The 25,177-nt window shown below is 38.5% G+C and overlaps 4 protein-coding genes across 5 annotated transcripts; all 4 read left to right on the forward strand.

Moving 5' to 3' along the window:
* Window positions 1–5,956: 5,956 nt before the first annotated feature.
* On the forward strand, window positions 5,957–9,031 carry LOC142613686 (monooxygenase 3-like). Of its 2 annotated transcripts, none has more exons than XM_075786135.1 (6): window positions 5,957–6,282; window positions 6,697–6,843; window positions 7,284–7,349; window positions 7,464–7,626; window positions 7,912–8,140; window positions 8,318–9,031. In XM_075786135.1, exons 1-6 carry the CDS (start codon window positions 6,050–6,052, stop codon window positions 8,821–8,823), a joined length of 1,344 nt encoding a protein of 447 aa, XP_075642250.1. In that variant the 5' UTR covers window positions 5,957–6,049; the 3' UTR covers window positions 8,824–9,031. The 2 variants fall into 2 exon arrangements, with proteins under 2 accessions (XP_075642250.1, XP_075642251.1); XM_075786136.1 differs by having other exon boundaries at window positions 6,035–6,282; window positions 7,276–7,349.
* A 7,654-nt stretch (window positions 9,032–16,685) lies between these two features.
* LOC142611988 (uncharacterized) lies at window positions 16,686–17,408 on the forward strand. The gene has a single exon (XM_075784127.1). The coding sequence runs from the start codon at window positions 16,686–16,688 to the stop codon at window positions 17,406–17,408; it is 723 nt and encodes a 240-aa protein (XP_075640242.1).
* A 36-nt stretch (window positions 17,409–17,444) lies between these two features.
* LOC142611989 (uncharacterized) lies at window positions 17,445–18,089 on the forward strand. The gene has a single exon (XM_075784128.1). It carries the CDS (start codon window positions 17,445–17,447, stop codon window positions 18,087–18,089), a length of 645 nt encoding a protein of 214 aa, XP_075640243.1.
* Window positions 18,090–18,134: 45 nt separating this feature from the next.
* Window positions 18,135–19,942, forward strand: LOC142611990 (uncharacterized). Its single transcript, XM_075784129.1, has 5 exons — window positions 18,135–18,481; window positions 18,588–18,603; window positions 18,733–18,924; window positions 19,184–19,621; window positions 19,706–19,942. Exons 1-5 carry the CDS (start codon window positions 18,135–18,137, stop codon window positions 19,940–19,942), a joined length of 1,230 nt encoding a protein of 409 aa, XP_075640244.1.
* Window positions 19,943–25,177: the final 5,235 nt, after the last annotated feature.

Consider the following 25,177-nt stretch of genomic DNA (forward strand, 5'->3'; position numbering starts at 1 on the left):
TGTACAATACAAACTTGGGGACTAAAATAATGGTTCAAATGATCAAGTTGATAATAATTATGAATTTGAAAAATCCAAAATGTATTTGAACTTTTTTCTTTTTAACATCTAATTAATTAGTACTATTAAACTATTTCAACTTTTAGCGCTCAACTCTATAGTCACTATGACTCAGAACTCAGAAGTAAAACTAGAATCTCATCACACTACCATAATGTCTTTTTTCAAAACATGCATTTAAAGCAAAAAGGGTCCCTCGGTGGGTTTCATCAACAAAAAAAAAATAATAAATAAAAGTTTTTGTTTGGGTTGGTTGAGTATCATCAATAATGTGCACATGACGACTTTAGCTTGGTTGAGTATCATCAATAATGTGCACATGACTTGGCAAAGTGTGTCCCGTTGTGTCCGGTCTTCCCACTACCCATTCATCAAGAAGAGGATGCTACAATTATTTATGCTATGATTGGATTTAGGGAGAGGGAGGAGAAGTAGAGTTGAATAGAGTAGATTTGGCCCAAAATTATCCTATTTTTAGCTAACACTATTCTACTCTCCTCAATCCAAATAAACCCTTAGTGTATACAAATTACAAAACATTTGCTCTCAAATGATTATACTCAGTACTTCCTTACATACATGTGAGATTTATGCACCGGTTTGGATGAAGAGAGAGTAAAATAGAGTTGGCTCTCTTTCCATCCAAACTAGCGGCCATAAATTAACTTGAAAATGATATATCTACTTGTTATACAAAATATTACTTTTACATATAATTGTTTGATCCTCTGCAAGCAGAAGTTGCATCATTCATTTGGGCCTTACGCATTGCACAAACTAAAGGAATTCAAAAGATTTTGGTGGAGGGAGATTTTAAACTATATGTTGATGCTTTAAATTCAAGTTTAATTTATGTTGAGTGGTCAATTTCCACCCTGTTGAGTAACGTGATTGAGCTTAGCTGAGGTCTTGTTCAATGTGTATTTAGCTAGGTTAAGTGATATGCTAATTGTGTTGCATAAGTCCTTACTAAATTTCCTGTTGTTTATAAGTTTTTTGAATTTTGTAACAACCCTCTTCCTCGTGCCATTTCTAAACAATTGAGAAAAGATATTGCTTTTCTTGTTAGTTAATGAAATTGGTTGTTTTTATTAAAAAGAAAAACCAAAAAAATCAATTCAACTAATAATTATCAAGCAATAAAATCCCTTATTGATGAGGGCACCCTGATTTGTTTAATTATGAAGCCTTTTTATTTTTTTGCCACGCACAACATACTTAGTTAGAGCTTGGGGACCATGGCATGCAGTAACCTTCCTAGAATATTTTAAGTTCTCTTGCATTCAAGGATAATTTTAGTAAAATACATGAATAGCTCCCCCAAAAATTTTTATATTACACATGATCTTATATTATAATCTTTAACTATAATTTTTTTTTTTTCTGATTTCACTCCCCAATTTTATAATCTATCTGATGAGGAATGAAGTACTCCAGATCGTCCACGGTCATCCACACCAGCAGCCGTCTAGAAGAAAGCATCAAGACGGGAGCTAACGCCATAGCCGTCCATGGACGAAGTCAAACCCACATCTCTCGTCCTGAAAAGGCCACCACCTCGTCCTGACTAGACTCGTCCACACAAGGACCCCTGGACGAGAACGTACACTTGGGAATTACTAAAATACACTTCACCATTTCGTAATACACGCATAACTTCCGATGACCATTGTATGAGAAGATGCAACTATCAGGTGGTTATGGGAGTTATCCAAGAACCCCGGACCTCCTGAAATCCAGGGGAGGTTACAATTTCAATAACTGTCCCCAGGACACTATATAAACAGTCATTCAGACGAATGGAAGGTACATTGAACATTTTCCCAAGAAATTGGAACTCCAAAAATATAGAGAGAAAACTGACTTTACCATCGAAGGGTTCTTGGCCGGCGATCCCGGTCACCTTTGATCGTTTTCCTTTGTTTTCATGCCAATAGAGAGCGAGTGGTGTTTTCAAATCCGGAGCATCCAGCCTACTGATTTTCCTTGCATCATCACTATCTATTCTACTATTTAAGAGGCTTTCAAGCTAGCTCCAAGCCGTGGACTCTAAGAGCAATAACATCAGTCAGTCTAGAATTTTCAAACTTACTTTTTTTTTTTTTACACGCTCACTTCTCAAAGCCATCCACATCAATTCATCTATTCTCCTATTTATTTTATTTAAATAATCAATTTTCTTTCTTTTTAGGCATAAATGCACTTTTAATCCCTACATTTTGACCCGATTTCTATTTTGGTCCCTACATTTTATTTTTACCACTTTTAGTCCCAAAACCAATTAAAGCGTGACGTTTAGGTCCTTTCCGTCACTCAACTAACGGCAAAAGCTGACATGGCAAACGAGTGCACTATTGGCACAGTAAATACTGACGTGTCTATTAAAATAATATTAAAAATGCTGACGTGTCCATCTATGTCAACTTCGACATTAGTATCTAATCTTAAAAAATAAATTTATTAATTTTAAAAATTATAAAAAACAAAAAAAATAATTAAAAACAAAAAATGGGGAACTTAGATCTGCTATGTTATGTTTGTGCCTAGTTTCTTTTTCTTCTTTATTTTTCTTCTTCTTCCCACTTTGCGACTCTGTCAATTCCTTCTTCTCTCTTTTCACAAAATTAAATACACCAGTTTTTAGACACAAATTTCTTTTTTTTTTAACTTTTGAAACCCCACAAACCTAGATCAAAATCCCAACTCACTGGCAATATAGATTCAAAATTGTCTTAAGCCCTTTCTCTTCAAACTGGTTTAAGTTCAGACTCTCTCTTTAACTCACCCTCTTTCTTTACCTCTCTTATTGACCCTTCATATTAGATTGTGAAGAGAGAGAATAGTGGCCTTTCTTTTCCTCTCTTATTGGCCCTTCAGATTAGACGGAAAAGAGAGAGAGTGGGCGAAGGCTAGAGAATTAGAAAGGGAGGTGTGGGTTTGGGAGCTACTGCCTAGGGTGGCGGCGTTGGCAAACAGTAGTGGGCGAAGGCAAAGAAGATAAGGATGGCGGCTTAGGGTGATTTTGGAGTGGCGGCTTGGGGTTTTGGTGGACAGGGATGGATCTTGCGGCGGCGCTCTTCTTCAGATCGGTCATTCTATTTGGGTCTTGCTGGGTTTTGCTGGGGTTTGTCTTGTGGGTCATGTTGTTTGGGTCTTAAGACCGAGAGAGTTGTTCTTGTTAGGAATGAATGGGAGAACTCGGGTTCATCAATGAAAGAGTTATTGTAATCTGGGTTTGTTCTTGTTGTTCTTGTTTGATCTCTGTTTTTTGATCTCTTTTGTTCTTGTTGTTCTTGTTTGATCTCTGTTTTTTTTTTCTTCTTTTTTGGTCTGTGTCGTTGTAATCTGGGTTTGAGTTATTGGTTGCTGGGTTTGTGTTCTTTGTAATCTGGGTTTGAGTTCTTGTTGCTAGGTTTGATTGGGAAGATCAAGAAGAACCGTTTGTAATTTTCTTATGAAAATTATTGATGATAAGTAATATTTTTTTAAAATTAAATTAGATTTAAGGTTTTTTTAATTTTAATAATATTTTAATTACCACATTAGTGCCACATCAGCATCACGTCAGCTAATAGGGTGTTCTGTTAGCCACGTCAGCATTTTCTGTTAGTTGGGGTGACGGTAAGGACTTAAACGTCACGCGCTAATTGGTTTAGGAGCTAAAAGCGGTAAAAATAAAATGTAAGGACTAAAATAGAAATCGGGTCAAAATGTAAGAACTAAAAATGCATTTATGCCTTCTTTTTATATTATTTTCTTAACTGCCCTTTTATCCTTTCTAAACTCACACATACACAGATACACAATCTCTCTCTCTCTCTCTCTCTCTCTCTCTCTCTCTCTCTCTCTCTCTCTCTCTCTCTCTCTCTCTCCATTTTTGAACACACAGATTTTTTGCTACATCCATGGACAATCCTTTGGTCAGATATCCTCTCCCTCTCTCCATCTCGGTCAGATCTCCTCTCCTCTCTCCCTCATGGACAAATTTCTTCTACCTCTATTCAAACCCTTAAGCCGCCTTAAGCATCCATCTCCGCCACAAGCAGCAATCTACAAGCACAGAGACTCGTTCCAGTCGACCCACAAGGATAGATTTTCGCCACAAACGCCAAGACCTATTCCAATCACCCCTTAAGCACTAACCCACAACCACAACTTCACAATACTCCTCTCTCTGTCTCTGTTGTGTGTCCATGTGTGTGGGTATGTTTGCTTTTCCTTTGATTATGTGGTTGGGTTATTATGTATTGCAATCTTGTGGTGGTGGTGGTGGTGTTTGGGTGGTGGTAGGTGGTAGGTGGACAGATTGATCGACTGTAGAGAGGGAGAGAGTGAGATAGAGAAGAAGAGAAAGATTTTGGATTGATCGGTAGTGGATTGATTTCTTCTTTCTTACTCCTTTTTCTAGATTGAAGAAGGTCAAAGGAAGGTAGAGGTTTTGTATTGAAGAGAGTGAATTGACAAGGGTGAGAAAGGAGAGAGAGAGAGAGAGAGAAAAAAAAATATTTAAATAATCAAATACAAAGCTAAAATAACCGTGCATGGTTTTGTAGCAATTTTGAAAATGCACAATACGGACTGTGGGTAGATTTTGAGCAAAAACGTGTAAAATGATACATTTTTTCTATAGAATGATTGGTGCGAGTACTCAGTCTTGAATATTTCAAAATATTCCCTCCCTAATCACTTATAGGTTTTCAATTAAGGGGATAGATTCGTAAAATAAAAGTCCAAGATTTAAAATCTCCCACTAAACCTATGTTCTTCGTAGTTTATAACATCCTAATCTCTTATTCTTTGTCTTTTTGAAATTGAAACAGGCGTACTCTATTTAATGTTCAATTTAAAACTCCTAAATTTTAGATAAATTTTTGGAAAATTGTTTTGAAAAACAGTTTTCTAGTGTTTTCTCAACCCACAAAATTGTTTAGCACTCATTTTCTATTACTATTTCTCTCAAACAAACAATTTAAAAAAAATATAATTGCACAACCCATTCAAACCTTGCAAGACCAAACAAAATCAAAGCTGCACCATCAAGTCAAATTGGACTAAGGACATGTGCCATTCTAATCAAACATGAGCTTGGCGCCTCGACTAACCACCCCACCCTCGTGAGACTTAGAGGATAGGGTGGTTCAGATCTCAGAGAGAGAGAGTGAGAGATGGGTTTAAAGAAATGATTATTTAAATAAACAGTGACTTTGAAATCGATTCTAAAAACAAAAAAACACCTCAAAAGATGTTTTGAAAAAAAGAAGTATTGTGTATACAATATTTCTCGAAACTGTGTGAAAATTTGGCTAAACAGTTAGAGATGCTCTAAGTTGGAGCTGGAATTTGGATGATGCTCGGTAAAAATGAAGAGTGAAAGGAAGGATGTTGTAAATGTTCATTATGTTCTTATAAGTTGCATGTATACATTTTGGATTCAGATCCTATAGAGTTCCTAAGGTACTCTACCAGTAGAGTTCATTAAATTCTAACAACTCTTTAATGATTAAATGGTTTAGATTCTGCCATATCAGCATTTCATTAATAATATTCTTGAAATAATAAAATAATGTTGTAAACAAAACAATTAAGATGATTGTTAATGAAATGCTGACATGGCAAAATCTAGATCATTAAATCATTAAAGAGTGGTTAAGATTTAATGAACTCTACTTGGTAGAGTACCCTAGAAACTCTAGAGGATCTGAATCCATACATTTTTTGTGTGTATACGCTGTTGACAAAGAAAGTTACACCATCCTGCCCAACAATTTAGGCCCAACGGGCCTGCTCCTCTCACGTTACTTACGGCCTTACTTCAAAAAGGGCCTTGGAAATCATTCCCGGGGAAACAAAAAATCACAAATAATAAAGCGTTTTATGGTCACCACTCGTTTCCATGGCTGCCAAACCTTAGACTCTCTCTCTCTCTCTCTCTCTCTCTCTCTTAATATCACACAAACTTTGTATAGGCATAGCCAACCCCGAGCGACCAATGGCTATCAGCTCTTCCTATGTTCTGTTTCTAAAATCTCCTTGCTCACCTCCTTCTTTAACTACTCCACTTTCACATAACCAGTCTTGGTTTCAATCAAGAATGATCAGAAGAACTAAACCCATTAGTACTGTGCTATCAGTCATCAAAGCTCAAACCAATGTAAGAAAGGAGGATATTGTCATCGTTGGAGCGGGAATTGCTGGCCTTGCCACCGCCTTGTCCCTTCATAGGTTGGCTTTTTTTTTTCTTTTTTTTTTTGTGTTTGCTTACTCTGGTTCATAAACTGTACTAAATTCTGCAAGTGTTCCTACAAAGGGCTGGTTGGAAATGGTGTGGCACTATTCTTTTGAAACTAATTCGATAAAAGTTATCATTTTATTGTGGCATGAAGGGTGAAATGATAGTCAGAAATTACTTATATGTTTTTGGACAAGTTCCTAGTATAACTCTGCAAAATTAATGCCAAGCTAAACTTTCTTAATTTGGCAAATAAGTGAACATAATTTCTTACCCTCTAGACTCTTACATATTTTGAATAATTAGATATGATAAGGCCAGCTTTTCTTGAGAATTTTTTTTTTTTAATCTTTTTAGCTAATCCAGTGCCTTAATAACTTATCATTCCCTTACTTCTAAAATATCAGGCTTGGACTTCGGTCATTGGTGCTTGAGCAGGCAGGCTCACTTCGGACTGGTGGAACTTCACTCACCCTTTTCAAGAATGGGTGGCGTGTGTTGGATGCAATAGGAGTAGGAAATGATCTCAGGAGACAATTTCTTGAAATCCAAGGGTATGTGTAATGCGTTCATTTTCCTGTTCAATGTCACTCATCAATGACTGAGTTTGGTGTCAAAATTTGCATTATTCAAGCTGTGACTAAGCTATCAATTTTAATCGTGCATCATCACTTCATTATCCTCATTATATCCACAGTTAGCCATAGATATCATAAGTCTGGTATTGCTCTAGCACAAATACGGAAATACCAATTACAGGTTGTTTATATTTATTAGAAAAGTAAGCCATGACTCTAATATCATGTTAGAATTCTCGTTATAATTGTGAGTGAGAAGAGAAAAACAAGAATTAATGCAGCTTGATCTAACAACTTATGTCTAGAACATAAAGCCTTAAACAGTTACAATGTTACATCAGTTCTACGCGATACTATTTGTCACAATTATAATTCAAGATTTTTCCCTGACCTTGTCCATGGTATCAGCTGTGCAGGATGGTGGTGAAGTCAGAAGATGGGACGGAGATGCGCTCCTTCAAATTCAAAGATGAAGACGAAAGGTATGAATCTTCTTTCATGTTCTAGGAAATATCATGAAACTACTTTTTCCCCCTTGCCATATAGGAAATTCTCTTTGTTCCCATCATTTAGCAAGTAACTCTACGGTGTTACAGCCAAGAGGTCCGTGCTGTGGAAAGAAGGATACTGTTAGAGACTCTAGCCAATCAGTTGCCCCAAGATGCAGTACAATTTTCTTCAAAGCTGGCCAACATTGAAAGAAGTGAGAATGGTGAAATTTTGTTGGAACTTGTGAACGGGACTCGATTATGTGCAAAGGTACTTTGCCTATTACAACAAACCTCAAAACTTTCTGATTGCCTTAATTTAGGCTAGCTATCTATAACCATTCCACAAAGGCTGTTAGAATAATAATGATATGCAACATTTTCTATCCATTTAAGTTTTAGGGATAAGTACTAGTTTCTGTATCATTTCCTGCTATCGATTTTGGACTTCCATGGTATAAGCTTGCATTTCTAGTATAGTAACTTGCTCTCCTATATTGCCAATTATCATATATAATTACGAAAGTGTTAGTTATCATCTGAGTCTTTCCAACAGGTCGTAATTGGATGTGATGGGATCCGATCTTCAATAGCTAAGTGGATGGGGTTCTCTGAGCCGAGGTATGTTGGCCATTGTGCATTCCGTGGGCTTGGATTTTATCCAGAAGGGCAGCCATATGAACCAAAAGTGAATTACATATATGGTAGAGGTTTGCGTGCTGGATATGTTCCTGTCTCTCCTACAAAAGTCTACTGGTTTATCTGCTTCAACAGACCATCGCCAGGTCTATTTTGCATTTGTTATGCATTAGCCTATTCTAGAGACACTTCGAAAATGCTAAAGCTGAAGATTTTGATCAAAAGAATATAATTATTCATACTTGGATATTGTTACAAAGCACAATCTCGATTCTCGAGTATCATCAAGTTCTTATAATGATCTGGGACAAATCTTAATGCAGGTCCAAAAATTAGTGACCCATCTGTGCTAAAGAAGCAAGCTAAAGAACTTGTAAGGAACTGGCCTTCAGAGCTATTGAGCATCATTGATCTTAGCCCTGATGACACAATCATTAGAACACCACTTGTAGACCGTTGGCTGTGGCCAGCCATCAGCCCTTCTGCTTCAGATGGCAAGGTTGTTCTAGTTGGAGATGCTTGGCATCCAATGACTCCCAATCTTGGGCAGGGTGCTTGTTGTGCATTGGAGGATGCAGTAGTTCTGGCCAGAAAGCTTGCCAATGCAATCAAGTCTGAACCAGCATCTGTAGAAAGTGCTCTTAGATCATATGGAAGTGAAAGATGGCCCCGCATCTTTCCACTAACCATACGTGCAAATATTGTGGGTTCAGCTTTGCAGTGGGAGAATCCAGTTGTGTGTTCTGTTAGGAACAATGTTATCATCCCTAAGATAGTTAGGCTTGGACCATTGTTGGAGCATACAAATTTTGAGTGTGAACCCCTATAGAAGGCAGAATATTTCATAGTCAGGGCAGTAAGACAAGATTTGGGGCCAAAGACTAGAAAGCTCCTGCCTTCCTTCCCATTTAAACCTTGAAAAACATTGCTGCTTTGTAATCCTATGTAAAGAGACTCTTACAAACTTCATTATAGCTGTAAAAACACACATTTGAATAAATTAGCACTTGGTATACATAAACAAAGTCTTGTGGACATATAGGATCTTCTTTATCTTCACAGTACTCACATTTTGAGTGTGATCAGAGAAGAATGTCTTAGATGTAGGACAGGTTAGTGAAGGTTGTTGTGGAGATAAACACCTTAGGGAGACTCCTTGAGCAGTTAATATAACATATAAAGACACACATCTTAAAAGGCTCAAGCTTAATGGGTATGAGCTCAACTATATTATATTAATCACTCATTCTTCACATCATTATTCAATGTGGGACTTTACTCACACGTGTATATCCAACAAAGGTCATACACTAAGGAACAAGAGATCGAGAATTGTATGCAGAACATATTAGATATCTAAGCTAAGCTTAAGACTGAATACAGATAAATAGACTAATATGGAGATGCTGCCATGGGAATCTTACAATAGGGAAAAACCTTTCTTAGGCACACAAACAACCCATCATCTATTTCTCTTTCGAGGAAGAGCACCCATTTGTCTATTATCAACAAGTATTGGCAATCTCAAAACCACTAGGTTTGCCTTGTTTTAGGAGCGTGTGCCTCTACCCACTGGACATTACTTGAAACCCTATTGGAAGTACAGTAGCACCAGGAGTATTGATCTGTCAAATAATCTTGTAAATAGTTGTAGAGGTAAATGCTTGAGCATAAGCCTCTGCATAGACATAGTAAGCCAGAATTCAGGGCAGTGCAACGTACTAAAAGGTGATCAGGTGGCTCTCTCAGCCTAAATTCAAGCCATCAACTCTATTCCAATCAAGCAACTGCCAATTATGCATTCTAATATCATCTGAGTAAATTTTTGTTCTTTAAGAGAGCTACAACACATGTATGCCATTACCCCAGATAGATGCGAACTTTTCTCAGCATAGAAATGCAAAGGAGCTGTGGTTTTAATATGAATAAGCACATTGAGAATTGCATAAACTGCACAAAAATCAGTGAAACTTTATTGAAAATCACGAACCCTCCCAAACCCCACAAAAGTGGAAGCTTTGTATAATGGTAATACAGTACAACCTTTTATTTATATCTTTTTGTTTATATAAAGTGGCAAACATGGCACTTTTACATCTATGAATGACCTTAGTATTCTTGTCAGGTAATATTGTGGACTTGTCATGTAAAACTTGTTTAGTTGAGTAGTCGAAGTCAAACTCCAAGTATGGGAGGAAGTTGACCTCACCATGGCATTGTTGTCAATCTTCAAGACCTCAACTCTGCCAACAATAAAATCAAATTTAATGAATCACTTAGCAACTGTAGTATAAAAATATAGATAAGAGAAAGCTTAAATTTTTCATAATTCTAACCCTTTAATTCTACATCACCATGTGCAATTTGGAGAGTAAGGACAGGGATGACTTCAACTATAATACGATTTTGTAAAGTTCTGCACGGATTAGGATCTATAGTTTTCAGATGAAATTCCTTTAATAATCAACACTTAAACAAACATTGATTATCACCATTTTGATATCTATTTAAATTATTGACGACGCAACAATATCCAATATACTGATTTCAAAATGAAGGGACAAAAGTTTAGCACGTACATGGTGGAGTTAACCTGAGAACAATAAAAATAATACTTCACCCATGGCAATTTGTTTATAGTTATACATGAAAAAGAGGTGTCATGTAAACTAGAGCTCCATCAAAAACAACAACAATAACAAAATCTGATAGGATAATAATACCAAGTAATTGGTCCACTGTAACAAGACTAATAAAACAGGAAGAAACGTTGCTAGCATAAAATAATAAAAAAAAACAAAGCTGATCAATATCATTACATACTCAAAACTCATCACCCAGCAGCCAATCAAAGCTTATGTAGAAAAAGAATAAGGATAAGCTATGGAGAAGTAAAGCAGAAGGGTGAGTGAGGAATGAATATATATACCAGGGGTGGAGAAGAACCAGAGGATGATAGCGCAGAGAAGAAGAACGAGAGGGATGAGGTGGACGGCGGACTGGGCGGATCTGAGACGAGAGAGTTGTTTCTTGGCAACGTGGGAGAGGGGGTCGTATGTGGGTAGTAGTAGTTCTTGTTCATCTTGTTGATCATTGTCTGAGGAAGAAGAAGAAGAAGAATAAGTTTGCGATTGCGATGAGAACAACTCTGAGGAGACTCGAGAAGTGCTTGACGACCTGTGCATCTTCTATTCTGTTCTACTTGGCTTGCAAGTTGCAACGGAGAGAGAGGCACAGATTCTCTTTGGATAAAAATGGAAAGTGCTTTGATTTGTGCTCTTCCTCCTCGGTCGTCCAAACTAGTTTTGTATCAACTCCCAACTAGGCAAGGCAACTTCCTCGACCGCACAGTTTTTTTTTTTTTTTAATATCACAATTGAGTCATAAAATTTTTGACTAAGGAACCGCATTGCAACTTATTCAGTAAAATTGGCCACTGAACATAAGCGTCCCATTTTAACTAAATGAAATAATTTTGTAATTTGTATTTCATTCACAAATTATAACTTTTTATTATCAATTTTTCAAAAAATAATAATTTTATTAGGTAATTGAATGTGATGATAAATTAAGAATATTAATGTAAATTGTGCATCAAATTTTACTCCCACCCACAATCCCACACATTAAAAAAAAATAGATATAATATTGTATAAAAAAATGTTAAAAAGAAGGTGAAACATTCAAAATAATAAAATTAGGACACATCATTTATATTTAAACTATTATTACTTGTGATTACTTAAAAATGTTATATTTTATTATATATAAAAAATGTCTTAAAATATGCTGTAAGGACTCAAATTGTGGCCTAAGCCTACTTAAAACAGTGTAACCCAGTACAACAAATCCTACATAATAATTTTGTAAGAAAGTGGGTTTAATAAATAAACTACAAAGCTAAGCAAATTCAGACTTAAGATTGATTGGTTTAAGGTTATTATTGTAAGAGTAGGAGACACAAATTTAACATGAAAACTTTCCTCGGACTAGTCCGAGAAGGGGTTGTTCATACAATGATCAAGAATATTTTTTTTATGATGAGATTATGTATTCTCCTTTTTCTCTCTCTTTTTTTTCTCAGGTCCCCCATTTTTGTGGGTAATCTTTCCTTATATAGTCCCCTCCATTTCATCTCAGCCCTTCATCTGTACAATTTCCAAGAAACCTTTTGAATGCTTGTCTCATTAAGACCCTTCTAGAGGTGGTAAGAAGGGCTGTGAGCTGTGAAATGCTGTTCAAGTGTCATTTCTTCATAAATGCGGCCAATTCAGTTGATACAGTGCATTAAACGTAGAAGTAGTAGTTACCTTCCTAGATATTTCTTATTTTCGTTGCTTACATGGCTCTGTTGCCTTCCTTGGAGCTCTACTTTATGGTATGGTTGATTACCTAAAGTATTTCGTGCCTTTGCTCCTTCAGAACCTCGATCCACGGGCCGGTTCCCATTTTCTCCTCAGACTTTCTATCTATATGGATATGGATCTTTAATCATCCTCAGATCTTTAATCATTCTCGGACAGGGCCCAAAGCCCAAAAATGTACTCAAATCACTTGCTCCTACAAATGCATATAAACAGAGTGAAGAGACATAGTTTTAGTTTTTTCTTTTTTCTTTTTAATTCAACTATGAAGATCAACAAGATATAAGGGGATGAATATTGTTACTAAGAATTACTATTCTTATAAAAGGAATTTCATTTTAAAGAAATCGATTTTTTTTTCTTACAATAACAATAAATGGAGAAAGAGATTCGAAGTTCAACTAATACTCAAATACTTTGAAAAGCAAAATTCTAAGCACACGTAGTGCTATCATACTACTTTTATAAATTTAAAAAAAAAAAAATAAAGAGTTATATTTTTTTTTCTAGAGTTTAAACTCACAGGAGTTAAAGATTCTAATTGTTGGCATTTATGTTTTTTTTAAGTATACTTAGAATCTGAATTGATATTCAATATTTATTATCTCTCTCCAGATAATTGGCAAATAATTATTGATAGTAATAAAATAATCTCAAGTATCTATGGTCTCATGATATCTTTAAGTTCAAAAATTTTTATCAATATTTTGGGATTAACTCTATGAGATTTCTCCATAATTTAGTGTGTATGGGACAGAGAAACTACACACTCCAAGAAGAAGAAAAAAAAAAGAAAAAAAAGAAAGAAAGAAGAGACAAATAACAAATTGTTTTATTATTTACTGTCCGAATAATCCCAGCCCTTTAAGTTTCTCTCCAACTTCAAAGCCACCGTTTTTGAATGTTGACTTCTTTCTTCTTAAAGAGATGAAAAACTGTTGCACTAAAAAAATAAATAATTTCATGTTACTATTTACACTAAAAAATATTGTTCATATGCCTTGTGCATTGTTCATGTTCCATGATCAGTGCACTAGACGCTGGTTCAAAAAAAAAAAAAGGTCCGATTAATGTATGCCTTTAGGACATACATTAACAAATCCGTTTTTGAAAAAATTTTATCGGGAATTAAAAAAACTGTCAAATTTTTTTTAATTTCTGATAAAATTTTTTTAAAAAATAGTATACTATTATGTGTCTTAGGTATATGTTAGTAGAATCTTAAAAAAAAAAGACTGAATCGCAAAACACTAAATGGTGGACTTGATCCAAACGGTCATGTAGGGTGGGTTTGGATTACGCTGAACGCGTCCACGTTCAGCGCTTTCCTTCTTTTTTTTTTTCTTTGCCCGTTTTAGACTTTCAGGGAATAACGCACTGTGCGCGTACTAAACGCACTATGCGCACACTATGCACGTACTGTGCGCACTATTCATATACTGTACGCGCACTTTTTAGCCACTTTTTATTAAAAATGAGTCCCGCAATACTATTCACATATTTAAAAATTATTTTGTTACAGTATTTTCAGTTTTCAATTTTTAATTTTTAACTATATCTAAGCAGACCGTAATGTACTTTCCGACTGTAATACTATACAGTATTCACCTCGTTTAAGCGACGAAGGAAGCATGAAGCGACTAGGTAACAGGCTACAATGTTCCTGGCCATCGAAGGTGTCTTTTAAAAAAAAAAAGTGACAGCTGGCTTTTCTTCGTCAAAGAAGCTAAGCCATGCGTCTACGTCAATATTGTTATAAAATGTCTAAAATATCCTCTCTTTTAATCCTTTAATTTTTGTCACTCCCACTCCCTCTCCCTCAAGATTCCAATATAACGTTTATCTTTAAAAAAAAAAAAACCTTATTCAATTAAATGAAATTTTAGAAATATTATTGTACCTCTACCATTATTATTAAAGAAAATACTATATATTTTACAATAAAATGATTACAATTTGACATGAAGATTTAAGGAGTAATTGTTCCTATAAAAGAAGTAGTAATTAGTGTCACATTAACTACATAATAAATAAATTTAAATTTTTTGCCAATATTATTTGAATTGGAATAACGTTTTAATTTTCTTAAATATTAGGTAATATTGTTTTAATTGGAGGATAAAATTTAGCTACAAAATTGGTTGTAACTTAAGACTATAACCTTAGTGAATATCGTTTTATTAGAGGTGAATTTTGACAAATCCATTATTAGATTACATGTTTTTCTTATTACCTTCATGCTTGCAAAATTTATAAAAAATTAAAGATCAATAGTTATGTCATCAATAATTTTTTAAATGGCAAATTTTTATAATTTAAAATTATGCATAAAATATAAGCATATATATTATATAGTAAATAATATCCGACTGACATAAAATTTGACATGTGTATTAAGAGAGTAAAGAACATGAAATTCAATGGTTAGATTTTTAATATATGTTAAAAAATTTATTTCATTAAGTAAGGTTGTAATCTCATACTACAATCAATTTTGTAGTTAAATTTTATCCTTAATTGAATTCAATTGTCATTGGAATATATAGCTCATTTTGAGCCGAATTGGTCAATACAATTAGATAGTTGAATTTAACTTGAGATCTTGTTTTTCAAAAAAAAAACTTGAGTCTTAATGCACAACACCTAAAGAAAAAGAAATTAAAAAAAAGATACATTTTTTATCCCTAAAGTTTAAGCATTTTACAATCCATAAAACATAACCAATAATATGATCAATCCAATTTTTTTTTTTTCAAAATTAATTTTAGAGAAAACAATCGTGCAGGGAGGGGTTGGTCATTGCCCCAACTAATGCCACAGGTGGCATGAAGCCATCAACGACCTCGAGACACTGGTTGTTCGTGGTTGAGTTGGCGATACTTCTTAATAAGATAATTGACACCTTCGATGCAGTAACATCGCTTGAATTTATGGAGTTGTTAACTTTTTTTTTATTTTTTATACCGAGGATGAGGGCCATATACCATAAAAAGATTTACCATTGATTCCCCATTTCGGAAAATTTCTATGTTGCTATACTTTTATTTTATTGGTGCCCCACTGTAAAAGACCTCGGCCAAACTCCAAATTTCTATTTGATGGGACCGACGAACTCTCCTTTCCTGGACGACCTCATTAAATACATTCGTCTACCTTGGAGCAACACGGACGAAGGCAAGCAAATCATTAATAAGGGAAGTCAATGCTTCAGACAATTACCAATTATTTTTCAGACCGTTGGAAGAACATTGAAACCCGCGTTAATAAGCCCTGGGGCGTTACGTAAAGAGCACTAAAGTCACAATTAAGGCCCCAACAGCTAGAAACCATATACCTATGTATACACACCGATCAGAGGAAAACGAGGTACAAAATATTGACCCTGAAAATACTCTTAACCATATATTTTCGATATTTAGAGCTTTCTTATTTCTCTGAAAAGACTTCTATATACTAACTTTGACATCGGAGACGTTGTGGCAAACACCACACTAGCGACCACCCTAGGAGAACCTTTATTCTACGTTCGTAGGGACAGTGACGAGGATTCGACACCATTTAGACGAACCTACAAGACTGACGATTCTCGCATCATCAATTTGGCGCCGTCTATGGGAACTGCATTTTCGCACTAAGGTTCGAAAGTATAGTTCCAGTCATGTTTTAAGTTCAAATGAAGTCCAACCAAGATCCCACAGCACTGGCTCTACAGATCTAAGCACTAACGGCTAGTGTGGAAGAACTCACCAGACAAAATCAAGAGATGAGGCAGCGACTCCAACAGGAAGACAACCATTCCAGGATCAATCAGGAAGACAAGGGGGATAGCCAAAGACGAAGTGACTGTTAAGGGCCAACCACTCCAGATAGACTGAGCTCAGAGCTTCTTCGGGAAATGAAAAAGGAGATGGACGAGCTAAGGAACATCATTAAAGGGAAAACAGATCGAAGCTTGGACAAAATGGTTAGGACGACGAATTCCCTCTTTATGGCAGTAGTTCTGGAATGCCCAGTGCCATCAAAGTTTCGCCTGCCTCAGCTTGAGCCGTTTGACAGACTTAAAGACCCCTTGGACCGCCTCAACACTTTCAAGATGACACTAGGTCTCCAACAACCCCTTGACGAAATACTGTGCTGCTCTTTCCCCACTACTCTCAAAGGAGTTGCAAAAGAATGCTTCACAAAGCTACCCGCATCGTCCATCGACAACTTCGAGCAGTTGAACAGTTCCTTCCTACGCTACTTCGTTGGAGGATAGCGCCCGAGGAGGCCAGTAAACCACTTACTCACCATTAAACAGGGAGAGAAAGAGACCCTAAGGTCGTACATGAAGCGTTTCACTCAAGAAACTTTAGAGGTAGATGAAGCTGATGACAAGATGCAGCTAACAACCTTTAAGGCTAGATTGAAATCCGAGGAGTCCATGGTCTCACTCGCAAAGAATCCTCCAAAAATTATGGCAAAGATGCTCTTGAAGGCACAGAAGTACATGAACGCCGAAGACGCTTTAGCCGCGATAAAAGACGCAGAGAAAACTAATGAAAAAGGAAGGAAAAAGGACGACCAGAGAAGACCAAAGAGGAAATGCTCAGATCGTCAGACTGACAACAGGGGTAAAAGGAAAGACGAAAAAGCTTCTCAGACGGTAAAATTCACTCTTTTAATTATGCCTATTGATAAAATTTTGGCACAGATTAAAGATGAATACTACCTCGAATGGCCTAGGCCATTACATTCGTCGCCCAACGTGTGTGATAAGAATAAGTATTACCGTTTCCACAAGGATCACGGTCATTACATAGAGGATTGCAAAGACCTAAAGGAGCAGATAGAAAAGCTCATACGAAAAGGGAAATTGCAAAGGTTTATGAAGAAGGGAGAACCTAGTAGGTCTATTTATGAGGACAAAAGCAATTGCAAAACCTTACTAAAGGACGAGGACCGTACATCCCAACATCCACCAAGCGTGATCAGGGAGATAAAGACGATCACAGGCGGGCCATCCACAGGAGGGTTGTTCAAATCCCTCAAGAAGTCATATCAGAGGTAGGTGAATAGTGTCCACAGGATACCCCTCTTGAAACAGATGCGAACGGACAGGGATATGTTTTTCTCTAAAGAAGACACCAAAGGAGTAAAGCAACCTCATGACGATCCCTTGGTCATAATGCTCACGATAGAAGGGTTCAACACTAGGAGAATCCTCGTGGATAATGGCAACTCCGCGGACATCATCTACCTCTCCGCTTTTCAACAGTTGAAGCTAGATCCAAAAAGACTACACCCTTTTGAATCCCCCCCCCTCGTCAGTTTTAGTGGGGACAAGGTGTATCCCAAAGGCATAGTGACGTTAATAGTCACAGTAGGATCTTGTCCACGGCAGCTAACTCGTCATTTGGATTTCTTGGTGGTAGATTATCCCTCTTCATACAATGTGATCATAAGAAGACCCACACTCAACCGCTGGAAGGCAACTACTTCCACCTATTGCCTAAAGGTGAAATTTTCAACGAAAAACAATGTAGGCGAAGTAAAAGGAGATCAAGTATTGGCTAGGGAGTGCTACCAAGCAATGTTGGCAACCAAGGAGAACCATACGTGGATGATCAAGGAAAAAGAAAAGGAGAAGGTGGAGGCCCTAGAAACTGTGGAGCTGGTAGACGGGGAGCCAATGAAGACCACCAGAGTAGGGACGACCATGAGTCCAGACACGAAGAAGAAACTAGTTTAGTTCCTCAAGGAGAACCTAGACATTTTCGCCTGGAGCCACGAGGACATGCTAGGCATATCCTCGGAGATTATCCAACATAAGTTAGATGTGGACCCAGAGAAAAAGCTCGTCCAGCAGAGACGACGAATGTTTGCTCCAGAGCGGAACCAGGCGACCATGGACGAGGTAAATAAGCTACTACAAGCAGGCTTTATCCGTGAGATCTACTACCCGGATTGGCTGGCCAACATCGTCCTCGTGAAGAAGACAAATGGAAAGTGGAGGATGTGCGTGGACTTCACAGACTTGAACAAGACCTGCCTGAAGGACAGCTTCCCCCTACCGAGTATAGATCAGATGATGGATTCCACAACAGGGCACAAGCTCTTGACTTTTATGGACGCATTCTCAGGGTACAACCAAATAAAATTGGTAGAAGAAACTAAGAAAAAACTGCATTCATCACGAGCCAAGGGCTCTATTGCTACAAGGTGATGCCCTTCGGGCTAAAAAATGCAGGAGTAACCTACCAAAGGTTAGTAAACAAGATGTTCAGTAAACAAATTGGGAGGAACATGGAAGTGTACATGGATGACATGCTCGTCAAGAGTAAAGAAGATTCCACTCATCTCAATGACCTCCAAGAGACATTTGAGACTCTCAGACAATATCAAATGTAGTTAAACCCCAGCAAGTGCGCTTTTGGGGTGGCGTTAGGGAAGTTCTTGGGATTCATGGTGTCCCAGAGGGGAATAGAGGCAAACCTAGAGAAGGTACGAGCTATATTGGAGATGGCATCACCCAAGACCGTGAAGGAAGTCCAAAAGCTCACAGGAAGGATAATAGCACTCAACAGGTTCATCTCGAAAGCGACGAGCGAATGCCTGCCCTTTTTTAAAACATTAAAGCAGGTCTTTGTCTGGACGGACGAGTGTGAGAAAGCCTTCCAGGAACTCAAGCAGTACTTGAGCAATCCACCCCTCTTGAGTCTATCGAAGGAGGGAGAGAACCTATATTTATACCTAAGAGTGTCAGCTATAGCTGTGAGTGTTGTCTTGATTCGAGAAAAGGACAGAAAATAACTCCCGGTCTACTATGTCAGCTAGGCCTTCCAGGGAGCAGAAGCCAAATACCTACAGATAGAGAAGATTGCATTCGCACTGATCGTCGCTTCACGCAAGCTGCGCCCTTATTTCCAGGTAAATCCTATCTTGGTGATGACAGACCAACCTATAAAGAAGACAATGAACAAGCCCGAGGCTGCGGAAAGAATGATCCAGTGGGCTAAAGAGCTCAGCCAGTTTGACATAGAATACCACCCCAGGACAACTATTAAGGCACAGACACTGGCAGACTTCATCGCTGAATTTATAGTCCCCGATGAGGAGGAGAATACGAAACAGGTGGAAAGATGGACAATTCAGACTGAAGGTTCATCAGTCCAAAAGAGAGGCAAAGTAGGGGTCATTATCATTACTGCTGAAGGAGAGACGCTCAAGTATGGAATTCAGTTAGCATTCCTGGCCACCAACAACAAAGCTAAATACAAGGGAGTACTGACGGGTTTAAGGGTCGGGAAGGCGCTAGGAATCAAAAATTTACTCCTCTAGAGTGATTCCAAGCTCGTCGTGGGTCAGATAAAGGGGGAGTTCGAAGCGAAAGAGGAAAGGATGCAAAAGTACCTGAAGTTGACGAAACTTCTAGCACAAGAGTTCGATCAAGTAGAGTTCACACAGATCCCCATAAGTCAAAATATGGGGGCAAATAAGCTGGTGAAGCAATCATCGTTAGAAGCAGAGCCAATAGATACAGAGTTGAAGATTGATGTCCAGAAATTTCCCAACATCGAAGAGGTCCCTAACTTCACAATCTAGAGTGGGAATAGCTGGACAACCCTGATCCTGTCCTTCCTTCAGGACGGGTGGCTTCCACAAGACGTCAAAGAGGCCAAGAAAGTGAGGAATAGGGCAGTTTGATTCACGATCCTAAATGGCTCCTTATACAAAAGGGGCTTCTCCATGCCCTACTTGAAGTGTGTCAATGAAGAGGAAGCAAGGTACATTCTAGAAGAGATCCACGAAGGAATCTATGGAGACCATGCAGGCCCGAGACCCTTTGTCAATAAAATTATCCGAACGGGTTACTTTTGGCCTACCTTGTAGCAAGATGGAAAGGAGTTTGTCAAGAAATGCGACAAATGCTAGAGGTTTGAAAATGTCCAACTCATCCCATCTGAAGAACTGGCAACAATATCCTCCCCGTGGCCGTTTGCTCAATGGGGACTTGACATCATTGGCCCATTACCCCAAGGTAAAATGCAGGTAAAGTTTTTACTGGTTGCCATTGATTATTTCATAAAATGGGTCAAAGCAGAGGCACTATCAAACATAACAAAGGCGAAGATCTGAAACTTTGTATGGAAGAACATAGTTTGTCGATTCGAGATCCCAAAGACGATCATATCAAACAACGGGCGAAAATTTGGTAGTCAAGGTTTCAGGGAATTTTGGTCAGGCCTGAGAATCAAGAACCAATTCTCATCCCCTGGTCATCCCCAAGCCAACGGCCAAACAGAAATGATGAATAGAACCTTACTCAAGATCATCAAGACTCAGCTAAACGAAGCAAAGGGCACATGGATGGAAGAGCTCCCTAACGTTTTGTGGGCGTACAGGACTACAACGAGGACCCCAATAGGAGAGACCCCTTTTAATCTCACATACGGCACCGAAGCAGTAATCTCAGTCGAGGTAGGAATCACCAGCCTGAGAAGCTTTCCACGAAGGTAGCAATGACGATCAACTTAGAATCAACCTAGACTGCTTAGACGAGTCTAGAGATGAAGTATCTCGCAAGATGGCGAAGTATCAACAGAAGATGTCTGAATATTATAATAGAAGGGTGAAGCTCAAACGACTAAACATAGGAGATCTCGTCCTACGCATGGTCACACCTACGACTAAGGACCCTACCCAAGGGAAGCTTGGCCCAACCTGGGAAAGACCTTACAGAGTCATTCATTACTCTAGGCAAGGTAGCTATCACCTAGAAACGCTAAACGGGAAGAGATTACCACGACCATGGAATATTGAGCATTTAAAGCAATATAAGAATTATTCATCAGTAAATGTAATAAGACAATTGTATCTGTGCGCAAGTAATGAAAGAATTATTCAACCAGTATAATGTGTGTAAAAATTGTCTAAGTAACAAGATTCCGCCTTGACGGATGTAAGTTACAAACGAATCTACAAGTGACAAGATCCCTTCAATGGGTGTAAGTCACCAAGAATTGTCTAAGTAACAAGATTCTGCCTTGGCAGATGTAAGTTACAGACGAATCTACAAGTGACAAGATCCCTTCAATGGGTGTAAGTTACCAAAAATTGTCTAAGTAACAAGATTCCGCCTTGATGGATGTAAATTACAGACGAATCTACAAGTGACAAAATATCTTCAATGAGTGTAAGTCACCAAAAATTGTCTAAGTAACAAGATTCCGCTTTGACGGGTGTAAGTTACAGATGAATCTACAAGTGACAAGATCCCTTCAATGGGTGTAAATCACCAAAAATTGTCTCAGTAACAAGATTCTGTCATGATGAATGTAAGTTATAGACGAACATAGAAGCGACAACATCCCTTCAATGGGTGTAAGTCACCAAAAATTATCTAAATAACAAGATTCCTCCTTAACGGATGTAAGTTATAGATGAACATAAAAGTGACAAGATCCCTTCAATGAGTGTAAGTCACCAAAAATTGTCCAAGTATCAAAATTTCGCCTCAACGAATGTAAATTACTGACAAAACCAAAGATTAGCGAAATCCCTTTAATGGGTGTAAGTTGCAAAAAATGGATAAGAAACAAGATTCTGCATCCATGGATGTAATTTACTGATGAAATCCCCTGAATTGGTATCAATAAAAAAAAATTGCTAAATAGAAAAAGCCCGCCTCGACGGGTGTAAATTACGGACGGATCAAGACTCCATTAATGGGAATTTTAACTAAGTAAAACAATGTAAATTACTAACGCAGAAAGATGAAGCAGACAGAGACCACATGCAGTCACCAAGTATCATGTAATAAAGGAATGGAAGCGAGTAAGAACAAAATTTCTAATGTAATTGAAGGCCCAAAAACAACAGGCAACCAGCATTGTTTCAATATTATAAGGCCCATAAACACTGGGCAAAAACATTGTTCTCAAATTAAAATTAAAATGTTGTTTTGAAAATAGAATCAAAAAGCTCAAAATACACTGGGCACCCCAAAAAAAAAAAAAGGAGACAAACTTAAGGCAGGTTCAAGTAGTGGTTGTGTCATCACCATCTTAAGGAGGCAGAGAAGCATCACCAAGAGCATCTTCAGTAGGAGCATTAGATTGGAAGGCTTCATCCGCTGTCATTTCTTGGTTAACCACCTCCATGTCCAGATTCTCCAAGTCTACTCTAAAAGGGTGTTTGACCAGGTACCGACAAAGGAGTTGAAGCCCTTGGAGTACTAGTTGAAGAGTATAGTGTTGTACTCCTCAGTTTGCTGGAAGGCCTTGACGGCCTTGGCAGCAATAGTCTTCAGCTTCTCCTTTGCAGCCTGAAGTTGCTCATCTTTCTCCAGGGTGAGCTGCCTCTTTGCTCTGAGGTCATCTCCCAAAGTCTTGGTCTTCTCATTGATGGTGTTGGCCTCGTCCATAACGGAGATAAGATCCTTCTTCAACTTTGAATTCTTCACCTCCAAAGCCTCCACCCTGGACACAATAGACGAGAGCTTGGCCTCGTGGGTAAGGAACTCCGAGGCAAGGTGAAGACTCTCCCCCAGCACTTAAAAAGAAGATCCAACTTTCAAAGCTATGTAAAAAAAATACAATAAGGATGAAACTACACAAGTACGTTACTTGAACAAGCTTACGGACGTGTTGGCCCATGACCTCGTTAGTAGGAGTGCCAGAGAAGGCACTCATCTCCTCAGTAGAGAAGACATCCTTAGCCCTCACCAGCGCAAGGGCAGTGTCGTCCCAAACGCTGGACGAGCGAGAGTCTGCGTTCTCTTTCTCCTTCTCGGCCACACGCTGCTTCTTCTGGATGGGAGTGATCTCCTCCACTAAGGTAGCTGGGGAAGCTGTCCTCGTCATTTCGTGTTAGGGGTAGCTGGAGTGACGGGGACTCCCTTCTCCACGACGCGCACTACCCTTTTCCCGAGACTGGATAAAGGCTCGTTCTTCTTGCCCCTCATCTTCGTGTACATCCCCTAATTCAATTTGGTCGTCATCCTTGCCACAAAATACTTGTAAAAAAAAGGGGAGGGGAAAGGAAAAGAGTAGCAATGACTAATCCAACAAATACTTACTCTTTTTCTCTCAATTTCAATAGTTTGCAGGATAAAAGCGGAGGGCTCTGGACCAAGGCAGTGGAAGGCTAAATTCCAAGGGTCGACAAGATCATCAAAGTCTTCAATCGTCCACGCATACTCGATGGCTGCTTTAACACGCTGCTTGTATCAGCTTTTAAGTTTTGGCCGTCTCTTAATTGTCCCCAAGACAACAAACAAGAGAGAGTTAATAATAACGAGATGCACACTAGAAGAAAAAGAGAGAGGAAATAAATAATATTGACGAAGGACTAGCGTAGAAAAGACGCACCCGGGGTTCCCCACTGACGGAGCAGCCTAGGGATGTCACCCCAAACTTCACTAGTGGGGGTCTCCCACTCATCCCCAGAGACAAAAAAAAAAAAAGAACTAGGACTTCCAGTAGCAGAGCAATGAGGGCAGGTCCTTGACGATTCTAGCTTCCCTGACCGAAGGCACTAGCTCGTAGTACCTATACTCCTTGGATTCCTTTAGACGATACAAGTAAGTGAGCTTGTTGACCCTGATCATATCTCCCTTAGTGGCGGCCAGCCATATCTCCATATAACTGACCACAATCCTCCAAGAGTTCAACATAAGTTGCCCAGGAGCAATTTTAAAGTAGTTTAAAAGCTCCATGATGAAGGGATGGACAGGGAATCTAAGCCCGCTCATGAAGGCAGCCTCGTAGAAGCACACCTTCCCGGGCGAAAAATGTCAATCTCATTCCTCTTTTTGAGGAAGACAAACCCTAACCCTCTCGGAAAATTGGAACCTATTGCTGAACCTGGAGAAAGTCTCAACATCTAGGCTACACTCCTCTCCAAGGTCAGAGAAAGCCTTAACCACCAGAGGGACGAAGGTAGCGGTATCCCCTTCCGTCCCCACAGGATCGTCACTAAACAACAACCCTGTCTCGAGCTCACTGGATCTCACCTCAGACATCACCCCTCACTAAACCCTCGAACCAATCAATGCCTAAACTACTACCTTCAGAGAACAAATTTTCAAGGTACGGGAAAACACCTAAGGACCCCCCCAAACGCGCAAAAAGGAATGAAATTGAGGGGCAAACTATCCAACCTCAGAGCTACTAACCATGGAAACCCAAAAAAAAAAAAAAAGGAGAGGGAGGATAATCCTAAAAAAAAAAAAAAAAAAGAGGCGAAATCAGAAGCCAACACAATTTACCTACACCATAAAAACCAAAAGAAAAAAGGGAAAGAGAGACATACTTCAAAAGGAAGCAACCACAGAATGCCAAAGTTCGAAGAAAATCGCAAGGTGGATTGGAGAAGAAGAAGCACAGAGCAATGATTAAGAAAGAGTTGAAACAAGTGAAAGGGGAAGAAGAAAGAGAGGAAGTTTAAAAAACAAGGCACAAAAAACTAAAATTCAGCGAGAAACCCAAGAGTCACATAAGTGGGGCATTAACTCCACCGGACAAAACACGCCACGTGGCCACGATGCACATGGCGCTGCCACTACGCATTAAATGTGGAATGGTACCCCAAGAGACATGTTTAGGCAAAAAACCTTTCATCTTCTAATGGTTGTCATGACACGCCACAACGACCACAAAACCTAGGGGCAGCTGATGGGACCGACGAACTCTCCTTTCCTGGATGACCTCATTAAATACATTTGTCTACCTTGGAGCAACACGAACGAAGGTAAGCAAATCATTAATAAAGGGAGTCAATGCTTCGGACAATTACCAATTAACTATCAGACCATTGGAGGAACATTAAAGCTCGCGT

The sequence above is a fragment of the Castanea sativa genome, chromosome 10 (assembly GCF_040712315.1).
Source record: "Castanea sativa cultivar Marrone di Chiusa Pesio chromosome 10, ASM4071231v1".
NCBI lineage: Eukaryota > Viridiplantae > Streptophyta > Magnoliopsida > Fagales > Fagaceae > Castanea > Castanea sativa.